General features: G+C 49.1%; 1 protein-coding gene across 2 annotated transcripts in view; it reads right to left on the bottom strand.

Annotated features, from left to right (window-relative positions):
• Positions 1-2,209: 2,209 nt before the first annotated feature.
• The window catches only part of LOC144166608 (MOB kinase activator-like 2), a 145,132-nt gene continuing 132,508 nt past the window's right edge, over positions 2,210-14,833 (bottom strand). For both annotated transcript variants that reach the window (XM_077696123.1, XM_077696122.1), the window contains exon 5: positions 2,210-11,031. In XM_077696123.1, coding sequence (XP_077552249.1) covers positions 10,556-11,031 — 476 coding nt within the window. In that variant the 3' untranslated portion in view covers positions 2,210-10,555. The remainder of the gene's footprint in view (positions 11,032-14,833) is intronic.

Here is a 14,833-nt window from a genome sequence, read left to right on the forward strand (position 1 = left end):
CTCACCCCAAACACTAGAGACACCACGTTAGCAGTTAAGAATTATTAATGAGCGCTCGTACCAGCCGGTTTTCACATTTGGCACAAGACAGGTCGACATTAGTTGCGCGAAAAGTACCGTTATACCGGTTATGCAGTTAAACCTGGATGTAACGACGTTGAGAAAAGTTCGCGTTTTCTTGTTACATGCAGGGTTTCATTGCGTGCAGGTTTAGGCTTACGGGAATGAAGCAGAAACGAAGCCAAAATGATAGAAATCAGTGAAGGCGAACTTACAGCTTAAGGATTTACTTCACAGCGAAAAGCTGCGTGCGTTGCGCCTGCTGCTTTTGCGCAAAATTAGGCACTACACGGCGCAACAAAGAAGTTCACAAACAAGGCCTCCGTATTCACAAACGCAACGTATCACCTGCCTTTTGTCAAAGGAGCCATGAAGACAAAATACAAGTTGGGTTTATTAGAAATACTGCTTAGTCCCGATAACAATGACACCAATATCATCGCAATCTTCGAACAAATAACGGAGATATTAAAGTAAACGTGTGAAGCAGTGGCGACACCCTAGCCAATTTCCCGCAACTTTTCTATGACGTCACGGTACCTTGTTTGTGCGATTGGCGGCCGCCTAACTGACCTGTCGCGACGACACATGACTGGACGCCTGTAATGGGGTCTCTAGTTCTATTTGACCGCATATTTTGAATGCTAACGTGCCGTTAACGCACTGAAAATTGTTTTATCGTTGGCCCGTATGACGTCATTCTTGTTCATAACACGTCACTGTGGCGCATAATTTGAAAGTTTCTAAATACTTCTTGCTTTTTTTTTCGTTAAAAAAAAACATCTTTTGTGGCTGTAATGGAGCTAGTGAGATACTGAATCCTAGTTCTTTCAAATTAAACGACGTTGTATTTTCTCTTCATGGCTCCTTTAACGCATTCAAAGAAGGAAACGTATGCTGAAACGGCGCGTTTCCGCGAACTTAGTGCTCTTTTACGCACTAAAATAGTTGAGAGGGTCTTCTTTCTCGCCACCGGAGACGGCAATTAAAATTGCGAGCTTGCCTTGAAAACACAAAACTTTTCGTTTTCTTGAAACAGAACTTATCACCGACGAACCAACACCACCGATAGCAGCGGAGACACGCGACCACACGCCGACAGGCAGGCCTACCAACTCAAAGCTTCAGCCTCGAACCGACACCGCACTCACGTGGAAACGCACTGCGGTAGTCTGCGGTGCGGGCGAAAAAAAAAATGAAGCGTAGTTACTCTCGTTACCCGGTGTAGTGCGACGTTACAGAAGCAAAACCAGAAGTGGATGCTAAGTTAGCCACGCTGGCTGCTCTGTTCATCATCATCATCATGACGAACTACGTTTTCAGGCGATTTAGACGTTTTCGTTGCTGCTGGCTCCTTACAGTGCTGCTAGTATTAGCTGAACTAGTTTTGTCCCCCCGAATTTTCAGTAATAGTGCTAAAAATAATGCCTGATTAGCTCAGCGACTTCGCTACAAAGAGATCGCAAACACATGGACTTCAATGTGGGTGGCAGTGGATGGCAATGTGGAATCTAAAAACTTCGTTAAATCTAGGAATTGGTTACACAAAGTTTCCATATTAACTGTACTACCACGGGCTTTTTATTGCCAAGAATGTTCCTACAAGATCCCAAGACCACTTAACCAGTAGACGTTCGCTGACATCAGAGGAACTGGGCCCGAAATCAAGCACTATGGTAACCTGTAGGGAAATCCTAGAGATCAGGTGGACGCAGACGGCCACCTTCCACACCGTTGCTTCCGAAAACGTAAATGCTGCGCATTTTAAATGTACCAAGTCTTGGCACCACTCTAAATAACTATACCCGTTACCGATGCGTTGGGTAGCCGCTCGCGTGGAACAGTTCTTGCCGGAATAGCTGACTGATCGATCGTACGGTTTAACGCGCCGACGCAACGCAGGCGATGAGGCGCGTCGTTGTGAAGGGCTCCGGATTAATTTTGACCACCTGGGGATCTTTAACATGCGCCGAAATCACGTACACACAGGCGTTGTTGCTTTTCGACTCCATCGGAAAAGCGGCCGCCGCAGCCGGGAATCGAACCCGCGACCTCGTACTCAGCCGCGCAACGTCTTAGCCACTGCGCCAGCGCGGCGGGTTCGGAATAGCTGAAAGAGAACAGAAACGAGCACACACACGTGAAGGGGTACCATTGTACTAAACTTTATTGTACTTGACTAGTTCCCTCGAAGGTATTTTTTTTTAATTCCTTTTTCTCTCTCTATTTACAAACCGCAAAACAGTATTCTCTCTGAATGGTGCACTTGTGTCGATTATCAAAGGCGAAGACGACAGCGTGTAGCTTGTGTGTGTGTGTGTGTGGTTGTGTGTCGGCCGCCGTTAGAGCGACCGTCACCATCACTCTTTCCTCCCCTCCGTCAACACGCAAGCGGTGGCGCCACTGCGTCACCGAAAGAAAACCAACACCACCACGACTGTGTACAAAACGTGATAAACAAGACCACTCGGAAATAAAAACGGGAAAACACGTAAGCGGAACACGCGACCAGCGGACCTCCAAGCGCAGAGTGTTCGTCTGTTTCGCAGATCGTCTGCTATGCCAAGCGTGCGTTCGCAGATCTCTTCGTGCCGATTTTACGAGAAGCTAGTGTACCGAAAAAGCGTCTGCTTTTTCAAAAACTTTTTCATTATCATTGGGATACTATTCAGTGCATATGCCCCTAAAAAACTGCTAAATAGTGATGCGGCTCCTTGCCGCCTTATCATTCGCAGTACTTAACCCTAAATTGCCCTGGCAACGTTTCGAACGCCGAACCTACGCTACGGTCGAGTCGGTCGTTGCAGCTTCGGGCTTAGTTCTTGGGGCTACTTCTGCGATCTTCAGAGCGCAAGGGAACTCGCGGACGACACACTCGTTTGAAATAAAAATGTCAGCGTGACTGGAACTGTTTTTTACGAGTAACTGGTGTGCTTGGTGAGGTTCGCGATGGGATTAACCGCGCATGTAGCGGCCTTGACCGCCGGGTCCGTAACTTTTTTTCTTGGTCCGGCAAACAGACATCGAACGCGGTCCATCGATCACAGCGCCGACCGCAGCTGATTGGGACGGAAAAGAAAAATGCGAAAAGCACGCCACTACATTCCCGGCAGCCCCCGAAACACCGAGTGCGTTTCGTAGCAACGGAACACTCGGCCCGCTAACAGCGTCGGCGCAACTGTGAAACTTTTAGCACGGGACCAGGCATGGATGGACAAGAACGCATTAGAACTGTCCTAAAATTCATTCACGCGCGCAGCTTCGGCTAGAAGAACGCGTACCCCCAGAAGAATTTCGCGTAAGTTTTTTCTGCAGCGAACCCCGGGTTTAATCGATTAGCAGATGTCCAAATGCTGCTAAAGTTTGGCTTTTCCAGTTCATTTCTGCAGCTCTAGGTCCTACCACTGCGTCAGACAGACAATTGGGGGATAAGTTACAGAAAAAAGAAAAACATCGAAGGAAGTCGTTCCCAACTTTTTTAAAACCCAACAGCACATTCCAACAGATTCCTTTCCGACAGTACAGAAAACCGGGGAAAAAAAATTTAGACCACTGCAAAATGTGGCAAAACAAACCTTTTATCCACTGCGTCACTAAGAAGCTAGGTTAGATGAGTTAAAGAAGCAGTTAAAAAAGTTGGGTGCTTTGGTTTTAAAGGTATCACGCAGCCCACCTTGGCCTGAAGCCAATTTCAGGTCTGACGACTCTGCGCATGGAGGTCCCGCGGCAAGCTTCACACAACCGACGTCCAACCGGCAACCCCCCCAACCGCAGTGGTGTGCGCCAACGGCTGCCACTGCTCACGTCACGCTCAGGAAAAAGGCAGAAGAAGACACACAGGCACGCACTATGGAACGCACACACAGTTATCGAAAAAGGCACCAACGGACAGGCGTGCACATCCCACACGCGTCGTCACTGCTGCAGTGCACCGATCCGTGCAACACTTCTTCATTTTTATCCCCCTCTCTAACGTCGGAGAGGAAAGAATCGAAAGAAGACTTCTCAAATTGCTTGGAGGGGGGACCCGAAAAAACTAAAGCTCAACAGAGAACTGAAACGTTTTCTCCAAAAAATGTGTTTGTGTAGAACCTACTCGCATCATTGTTGGTGCGTGTGCGAGCGGCAAACGCTTTTTCAAACCTACCTCTCTCAAATCTGTAAGTGCTCCTAAAGTCGAATCGTGCCAAGTTGACCCTTGCGCATCTCCACTCAAGGTCGTGCTTTTCTCTGACAGTTATCACTCGGCAGCAGCGTTGCGAACCTTCCAGATACAACTCCGCACGAGAAAACGTGACATCGCCATTGGCAGCTGGAAGTTGACCAATCACGCGATGGCCTGACATGGGCAAGGCCTTCACTCGGACCAGCGCCTAGCTTTGAGGCAAGGTTTTCAAACCTAAGCTGCCGGATCACAGGCTTGACGCAGCAGACCGCCTCAAAGAACAATTGTGCGAGTTGCCAGAGGTGACGCCTGCAAAGCCTACGCCATTCCAATGGAATCGCGAATACGACCGGTCACTTTTCGTTGGACCGAAACGCACGGCAATTAAGTGGAGATATGCAATGTCAACTCTTTCTAAGAAATACGCACAAATAAAAACTTCAAATCTCCCAGAAATTTTCCTGCTTTTCTTTTGTTTCTGTGCAGCGCTGCAGCAAATTAGTGCACAAAACATTTTTCAATACAAAAACACTCTGGCGTGGTGCAGAAAGAAAGATGGCGCCCGACGAGTACTCGCCGAACTGACGCGACAGTTTGGTACAGCCTAGTGCAACACGAGCGACGTTGCTCGCAGACGCGGGCGTGTGCATGGGTCAAGAGCGGTGTCAGCGTTGCTGTCTTTAGAGTGGCGGTAGAGTAGACATCAAAGGCCCCGTATGGAAACAGGCGAGCGAAGAGAGGGGGGTGCGTTCGATTGGGGCTGCACTGGTGCTGCACTCGGCCTGGGCTGCTCGGAGAGGAGCGACACCAGGTCGTGTCTGTCCATGTCCTGTTTGTCCTTACCACCAACCTTAGTTAATAACAACAACAGCCAATGTCAATCATTATTCGTCATTCTGATTACAGACCCCTAACAGCAGTCCTGTTGCGATAGCTTCACTGCATCACTTTCTTCTTCCTTTCTTTTTTAAAACTGGACCGGAACTAACACACGCCGAAACCGCACGCTTCACCGTGGACAGTTCCAGGAAACTCAGAGTTTGAAAAGTACGTGTTAGCATTTCTGCGCCTGGTATTATGCTCGCGGACGTATGAAACCAATACCTCCAGTTATCCCAAGAGACAGCATCAGCCTTTCAGGAACCAAGGTTGTGGCTCACAGGACTAGCTCCTCATTGGCCCAAGTCTGTTCAAACTGACCCAAGCAGCCACCGCACACGTGCACTCCCTCATCGAGCTGCCACCATCCTACGCTACGCGGACACGCAAAATCACCGCCCCCGAGGAATATGTCGCTATAGGTGTCACCGTCAAGATAGAGATATATATCTATATATTATATGTATGTACATCTAACACAGCGCTCGCTTTTTCATCATTAAACAAAATAATTAACCAACAACACGACCTGCATCCCTTTTCCCCCGAAACTCTCGCCGCCAGTCAACAAGCTGCGTGCACGTCTGCGTGTCCTCCTTCGTGCTTGTCAAGATAATGGAAACCACAACTGCCACCACCGCTATGGGATACGACATGGAAATAAAGCCAACGCAAGCCGGTATGGGCCGCTGGGTCTCGCTCTCAAGCACACACAGGCAAACGAAGATGGGGGACAGTTCGTCGATGCACGCAACTTCAAAGCGCCGCTTCAAAACCGTGCTGGTAATTGAACTGCAGAAAATTGCAGTTTGAGGCATTGCCAAATCTCTGCAAAAGTCGCGAATACAAAAAAAAAAACAAGGGCAGGAAAGGAGCACAGAGATATCGGTTCTATCTGGAATGCACACCCCAAACTTGGTATCTTAATAATGTGCCCATCACATATCGTGGAAATGCACTATGATTTCAGTTTTCCCGTTTCTTTTGTCGATTTCTTGAATGCCCGCTTTCAAAATTGCAACAAAAAATTGGCTCAGAGGCAAAAATGTGAAATTGCGTGCATCGCAGAACTCTCCAGACGTAGCTTCACAAGAACGGCAATGATAAACATCAAAACAAAACTACAAAACCAAAAGGAAGCAAAGACAACAAATGTACAAGCCAATATGCACGTATCTCTGCCATTGCAATTCACTCCTGCAAAACTGTGCTTCTTCACACGTTCCCGGAGAGCTTTCCGTCAATTGTTTTCTATCCAACATTGTCAGCAAATGGCAGCGAGCCAACAAACTGCAATCACACTGCTCACGTCAATTGAAGATTGTACATGCTATATGGGCCGAGCCAACGAATGACAGAGAGACAGGATTGCAGGGATAGCTCCAAATTCTGCTCCTAAATAATACACACAGGCAACCCAAAGGCTAACAAGGAAGAAAATGAGCAGTACACACGCATACACATAATTACACTGTCGAGACTGGCAATAAATAGAACGGGGACCAAAATAGTAATAATAGTAAGGCATGAAATAAACCAACTATTTACACGCACACAACCGCACGCTCAAGTGCAACTAACACGTACACATTACGTACGCACAATGCTTGTGACAGGAACAAATTAAAATAATAAACCGTTAAAGTGAGAAAAACCTTGGAAAGACACGGTAAATATCCTACTCTCACAAAATATCCCCAAGTCGTGGCAGACCGGCAGCCAACGTTAAGCTGCTGCTGGCAAGCGACCACAGCGAGTTGCCCACTCCTTCTCAGCGTTCTTGCTTAGCCGCAAGCAAAGCCAAGCCAATCCAAAAACCTTACAAGCCTCAATCCCTCCACCGCAAACGCAGCAACCCGCTTACGGAAAGAGAAAATGTCGCTCCGAACGCACTGGCTACGTGTGCTTCCTTAAGGATGTCAGCGGACGAAACAAGATAACGCAGGTGGTGGACGATTATTGCTTGTCGCAAAATACAACCGAATGCAAATGAAAGACACGTCACGAAGGGTGCACAATTTTCAACCTTTGCAGCCTCCCGGCATACGTGAAAGACATGCAACGATTCCTTCATCGCAATCATCGCCGCGCCGCATTCCACTTAGAGCCATCGTTTCTTGGTCTTTCGAGGAACTTCTAAATTCACTTCACTATGTGAAATTCACTATCGAAATTGTGTGTTACAAGATTTGCTAGTTCATCTCAATTTTTATTCATCTAGCCTCATTTCTCACCTACGTGTCATACTAGTGCGAAAACCGGAAGGTTTCTAAAGCACCTGCAAGACAACCCTTCAGGGTTAGCGAGAGAAATGAAAAAAGTTGCAAAATACCTGGGAATATGCGAGTGAAACGATAAAGATATGTTTTTCTTTTTTTTTTGCAACTGAAACTTGTTGCAAAGAACCAACTGAATTTCAAGTTGCATCTTGTGTACGCAATTTACACGTCAGATTCATCCAGACATGCATGCACACAGAGGTGCTGCCAATACCGTGACAAGAAAGTGTCAACGTTTTTTTTTTCATTTATATTGAATGAGGAGCAGCTAACCAGAAATAACACAAACCAGCAAAATAACCTAACCACCCATTTTCTTCCACCACAGTGCCAAAAATGCTTGAAATCGGTAGATTAAAAAAACAAGTAAAACAAAAAAATTACTGCTGTGTACGATCACCTACACTGCCTATGCTAATGTGCGTTCCCTTGGAATAGTTGACAATTCTCTCGCTACTATATCGTGCCTGATGAATGCCGCCTGAACAAAAGAAATTACACGAGAGATGGTCAAAATCCACGCGTCTTGTTTCCCTAGATTTTTGCCACTCGTATCTCGATGAGCTTCACAAAATTACTAAAACCCTGCTTGCATGGACAGCGGAACCAAATTGAACCACGATCGAGCAGTGAAGGGGGCGAGACAAGCTGGGCTTAAAACGTTTTTCTTTCTCGTTTTCGAGCACCAAACAAGATAAAATAAGAGATGCACATATAAAATGCAATATACATAATCACTTGATTGGAAGCTTTGTACGTCCAGAAAGCCTGGCCCAAAGACAGGCTGCAAAATGAAAAGAAAGAACGCGGGCAAGACTTATTTTTAACCCCAATCTAAATATATTCCCCTAAGTAGGGGCCACTCTAAGATTTTCTTAAATTCATACGGACACATTTTGATCCAAGAAGTATGAGAGCTTTAAACTAACGGAATATATATCTTCCATCAATCGAAATGTTCGCATGATCGAAAAGATTGATCTATGAAATCGAAGGTGGAATTGCAATGAACGCTGAACACAGCCAAAAACGCCCCAAATCAAAATGAGCAGATATATCCCTCTTACCTCGCTGCAGCAGCAGCTGTAAATGTGCGCCCATTTCCCAAGGCTTCGGCCTTGCACTCCTATTGGAGCAGCACACAGCACAAGCATCTGGAAACCCATATCAAACAAAGACAAACGTGCACTAAACGCTGTATTCAGGAGCCAGCACATGCTCCAATGACTCAAAAAATCTGATCAATCAGGTGCCGGGGGAGTTCTATTCCTACAAACAGCCAACCCCCGCCAGTAGTGGATCGGCAGGCCTTCGGAGCTCGCGGACTGAGAGAATGGATTCGTAAAGGAGGTTTGGGAAAAGATGGAGGCAGAAAAAGGCAAGAGAAGCCACCGCCAAGTCGGCTGCGAGAAAGGCCGCCTCGCCCCATCACCATCACCCGGCTCTCTTCCGGCCGCAAAGAACGCCATTGCACACGTACCTCCAATGCCCGCGAGAGAGAAGAAAGACTCGACAAGGTCGCCCACCTAACGCGTCTCTTAAAAATAGAACATCATATGTACATATCGCGTGTCGTCTCGCACTTCACCGACGGTCGTCAGCGAAAGAAAATAAATAGGCCTATTTCTCTCTTGCCATTGCTTCTTTCTCCGCTTCCTAGCAACGATACACGCGGCGGGCGTGACCGCTGTCTTGCATCCCCACTATTTAACACACCCTGCAATGTAGGTCATCCTCGTCAGGCTTTCCTATCAACTAACCAACCCGGCAGGCCTCGTCGTCGCAATCGGCAAAAGAAGTCGTCCTCCACCCCGTCAGCTCCGCTGCGAAAAGGGAGAGAGCGACAGCCCCCCAAAATGTTGCCAAACCAACGGTCTTCTTCGTCTATGCTACTCCGTGCCACTCCAAGAGGTTTCTTTTTCGAGTTTGCGTCGTCAAAGACCCTGGTTCCGATCACACGGTCGATCCTGGCCGCACCTTGCGTCGTCTGAAGCGGCGGTCAAACCTGCAAGCATGCCCGGTGCCCTTGCGGGTAGAAAATGCACTTGAGAAAAAGGGTTGTCTCTCGCGTCTGGCACCTAGAGAAACAATGCCTGGGAAGGAAGCGATTTACTCCTCGCAAAAGTCTGGGCGAAACGCTCCAAAGCCTGCAGGCAATTTGTCCTGCTCACAACATAAAACAATAACTGCATCAAGCATTAGCGTACCATAGAACAATGTATTTTATAATACTCGCTCATTGTTTAATAAAAAATACATAAAAAAATTGCAGCAAACAACTGCTCTCAGTTCATCTCAATTTGAGCACCATCATAGCTGAAACGTTTTCAACGACAAGGTGCTGCGTAATATCGTTAATAATGCATGAAGACTTTCTTAGGAAGTGGTACCCTGCCGGGAAAAGACAAAAAAATCCAGCCAGAGCCAGAAAATGGATGTAGATGGCGCACCAGCGCCTCCACATACGACGTCCAGATTAAATACCTCGAGACCTCCACAGCTTACGTATGTTCTACCCAATTCATTTCCTCGCACTCCCCGAAAAAAACAGGGCTATCCGCTTTTTCTGTTAGGGAAGCCCTCGCAAAGACACAGGGCATGCCTGCAGGCCCTCTTGGGCAACGTCTTGCCACATCAGCTGCGTCCACTCTAGCATGAAGTGTCACGTTCAGACTGGCAGGTCATCATCTCCGAAAAGAAGAAAAAAAAAGACATGTTCGCCGGGTATCACAGCCACGATGCCAGCGAGTAGCACACGTTACCCCTACTCCGGTGGTACCGTACTCAGTGCTGATGCCTTCGACGGACGTTCCGATGAGGGCACCTCAATGCCCGACGAAGGACGTCGCAACAGCAGCTCCATCCTTAGCTTGCCAGTAACTTGCAGCGTTGCAGTCACTGTTCAAACCGCATCCCTTGCAGGTGCTGAAGAGGCCAAAGCGTTGTCGGATGCTGCCCTAGGAGGAACCGCATCCCCGTACCAGACGGACACAGGCCGCCCTTACCATCACAGCGGCGGCAGTCGGCCCAGCCTCCGCGCGGGGAAGAGGTCGTCGCCCAGAGGAACTATGCCGCACAACACCCGCACGTGCTGTTGCTATCACTGTGGTCGGGGGGAGGGAGGGGGGAAAACACTTGTCGGAAAAGTGTCTTCAACAACGTAACGGCGGCTCTACTGCGCCGACACCACGCTCCCCGTCGCCGGAGGCACCTCGATGCCAGGGGCCACCACTGAGCGCTGCGTCACCGAGGGCGACAGCGAGACGTCCATGGGAGCAGTTGCGGACGATTCCCCGACCCCCGCGTCATCGTCTGCGGCAGCCGTCGTCGGCGTGGAAGAGGAGGAGGAGGACCCGGCGGCGGGCACGGCGGACGCGGGCGTGCTCTGGCCGTTGTTGGCGCTGTCGGCCGGCGGGCAGAGCCCCAGGGCGACGGCCAAGTCCTGCAGCACGAGGGCGTCCTTGGGGTCGACAAGGTTGAAGCGTGCGTTGAAGAGGGTGAAGTGGGCGAACAGCGAGTGCAGGTGTCCGTGCAGCTGCAGCAGCACCATCTCCCGGAAGTGAGCGTGGTACAGGTGCGCCAGCACGTGCAGCAGCAGGCCGTGGATCTTCTTCACCAGCGACTCGAACGAGCTGGGGAACTCCCGCTCTGCGGCACAGGGCAGTGGACAAGACAAGGGGAACACGTCAGGAACACGTCAGCATTGCAATGCAGGCCCTGTTGGTTGAAGGTGTACAAGTGGTTCAAATGTCAAATTTTGGAGATTCAACGCATTAAGCTACACTCGGGCTATAGGGCGTAACGTAGCGGAGGGCTCTGGATTAATTTTTACCAACCAGGGGTCATCTAATGTGCACCGAAATCTCAACACACGGGCGTTTTTGCTTTTCGCCTCCATAAGAAAAGTAACCACCACAGCCGGGAATCAAACCCACATCCTCGTGCTCAGCAGTGCAACGCCTTAGCCACTGAGCCACCTCGGCAGGCAAAGCCTCGCTATATCAAATGCCCCCATCCACTGCTGCCCACTTCCCAAATAAAGTGCATTTTACTTTGTTGTATTCATTCATTAGTAAAAGCCCATTTTGATAAGTTTTATCAGCCAATCTACTTTCCCTATCCCCAGTGGGAGAACAGATGAGGCCACTTTCACAAGTTACAGTCTTTGTTACACGTAATGCACTTACAACCTGTATTCAGAAACCTAACCACTGTGATTATTTGGTCGTTGATAAGGTCCAGAAAGAAGGACACACACACAAGAAAGCTGTTACAAACTTCAAAAGCTCACTTTAGGGGAATTTAGGGCGGCCTTATCAAAGGCACTCTTCCCCAGACAAGTTGGGCACCTGGACAGAAGGCTGCAGCACAATGCGCCAAACAACCAACTCTTACGCCAATAGGGAGAAGAGTGCCTCTGGTGGCCGTTTCAAAGCTTTTAGACCAGCCAGGTTTCTCTCAACGAACCAGCTAGAGATAGAGAGGCATGGGCTTAGAATCATGGCAAATATTTGACGGCCGCCTTTTATTAGCGACGCAGCTGACCATTCCTAGCTCAAATTTCCCCATATTTACGTCACCTTTCCCGGGTATGTAGCTTCGCTTTCACCAAGTGTTTCATTCTGATTAGTGGTGACGGAATTGTAACTGCAGCTACCCAAGTCGGCTTGCGATCACAGCGAGCGCGCCATGCTGTAGCCGCTTGCTGCCATGCTGGCCTGCATGCGACTGCATTCGCATTCCCGGTGTGTTCGTAGGGCGTTTTTGAAAGCAGAAAGCACTCAATGCTGCTGAGTGTTCTTTATCTCCTGCACACATTGGCCCCAATCTACAAACCCAGTTGTGCTATTGTCATATTGTTGATTGGAAAAAGAAAGATTAAATTAGGTCATGGGCTTCATTAAAGACAGTTCCCTTTTCAGGCCAATAAAATCACAAAAAGGTGCAATTTCAGCACAAGTTTTGTTGTTGAAACACATTAAACCCCCATATTCCCAAACCTAACTTAAGCGTAACTTCTGCTTTCCGAAACTTTGTGCTGCCCTTAACGTGTTTCAAGAACCAGACTAACGCTGAAAGGGCAGCTTTTGACAACCTTCGCAGCCTCACAAGTGAGGTATACTTAAAATAGCTCCCAACGGCTCCTTTTCCTGACCAGCATTGTGTACTAGGACGATAGCTTAGCTGAGTGTGTATTTCACGTGTCGTGCGCAAGAAACCGATAAAGCTGAACAGGATGAAATGTTTTTACCCACAAAAAACAATCCACACACACCGGGGCCATCCTGGCGCGGTCATGTACACACCCGCACCTGTGCCGAGATCACGGAGCAAGAATAAGATAGGAGGCGAAACTAGGCTTCCTAGCGCGGCCAGATAATGTCACAAGCGCTCGTCATAGGTTAAGCTAGCGGCATCTGCCGCGGGTGAAGGAACTGCACGGCCGCCGCAATCGGCATTTCACTGCTCAGCCGTGGAATAAGTGCGGCCGCTATCGCTTTGTCCATCACGTGCCGCTACCCTCTCCTTCGCTGTCACAGCTACGAAGCTTTGCAGTCTACTTTGGCTTTCATTGTGACATTACCTGGTCGCTCCGCTCGCCCATGCTTGCCGCAATGGGACGTCTCGCCCCCTATATACTCTTGCTCCGTGACCCAGATGGTGAGCAACATGGCAAACAGCAGCCCCACGGGGTTGCATGTGCGCATGCATCAAGTGAGGCAGGTGCACCTACAGTTTGTTGCGATTCAAATACAAATCATGGTGAAAACAGTTACACGTGCGAAAGAGGACAAGAGGAAAAAAATCACGCCATATCCACGGAATGAATGATGATAAGTGGGGCGAAGCTCGAGAGGGGGAGATCATCGGTAACCGTAACTCTCCCGTGAAAGTTCGCCCATTACATCATTAAGAAAGACGTAAGACTGTGTGCGTACATTGTACAAATCAACTTTTATTTTGTTCTTGTTCGTTTGTTGTTGTTGTTGTAGGGTTCGTGAGGCCGCAAGCAAGCGCTCGTATCGGCAGGCAAACCCCGATGCAGTGAGAGCTCGCGAGGCGGCTGCAAAACGCATCAAGCGAGCTCAGCCCGAAGCTGCCGACGCGCGGTTTAAGCGCGACTTTCTAGACGAGATGCTTCGGCCTCTCTTTCGCGCACGGCGGGATCCTGTCGGCGAGCGCGCGCTGCCGCCGCCCTGCGCGCCCTCCGCTCCGCAGCCTTGTCAACAACCACCTCCTCCATCCGGTGACTCGTTGCGAAAGAGGAAACGCGTCAACAGCGATTGCCTTTTATAGTGTCAGTCACGTGCGAGTGACGTCATCATGACGTCACTCACACCAGCGCAACCTGCGAGTGAGTCATCGAACTAGGCGGTCACGTAGCGCCACCTGCGAGTGAGTCATCGAACTAGGCGATCACGTACCACGAGACACAAGGGATGGACAGACTCACGGCTTTAGGAGCTTCGCCCCTAAAAATGCGCTGGGAACTGTCATCCGCACTACAAGTGAAAATGGTGATCAAGCATGTGCCAACATGTTAAGCTTAGAGCTCTCTACAGGAGCTAATCTGAGCACTTGTGGAAAACTGCCACCCCAGGGGCGTCCTTCCCTTCATGCTAGCCTCGTGTGCAGGTGCTTAACTTGCTGAGAAAAGGGTGCCTTCTATAAGGGCAGCACAAGGACAGTTTCTGAAACACAGGGAGGCCCTCTCTTATTTTTTTGTTTTTTTCTGACCATTGTGGAAGGCTTCCTGACTGATTGAAGGGTTTAACGCGTTGACGCAACGCAGGCGATGAGGCGCGCCGTAGTGGAGGGCTCCAGATTAATTTTGACCACCCAGGGGTCTTTAACGTGCGCCAAAATCTCGCACACACAGGCATTTTTGCTTTTTACCCCCATCAGAAAAGCGGCTGCCGCGGCCGGGAATCGAACCCGTGGCCTCGTGCCCAGCAGCACAACGCCTTAGCCACTGAGCCACCCCGGCAGGTGATTTGTACTTTGTTCGCACACCTCAATGTTTATATGGCGGAAGGTCTGTTCTGCGTTCAGCAGGTGGTACTCCACAAGCGCTCAGTTTTTAAATTGGGAGCCATGGAATACGCGCTAACGTCTCCGGCTACTGTTGAGATTTTCTTTTTGTTGGAATGAGTTTATAGCATTTCTGCACATAAGGTAGCGTGATATCGGGTTACTGCGATCGTTTACGGCATCAGCGACCATGCTGAGATAAAAACATATTCCTTCTCGAGAAGAAAAGTTGGGGGAGGGTTCATTACGCGAGTAAATACGGTATTTTGAAACCGACATTGAGAAGAGTGCTACCATTACGGCCGCGCTGAAGAAACGTTGCAGCCGGCGAGCGAGCGGTCGGCCGGCCAGAGAAAAACTACGCGTGCTACCCGTCTCGCTCACAGCAGCCCTAGGAGAAGTACATCCAGCAGAGCTC

Source organism: Haemaphysalis longicornis, unplaced genomic scaffold (assembly GCF_048455015.1).
Source record: "Haemaphysalis longicornis isolate Haplotype H1 unplaced genomic scaffold, Haemaphysalis longicornis Haplotype H1 scaffold_18, whole genome shotgun sequence".
Classification (NCBI taxonomy): Eukaryota; Metazoa; Arthropoda; class Arachnida; order Ixodida; family Ixodidae; genus Haemaphysalis; species Haemaphysalis longicornis.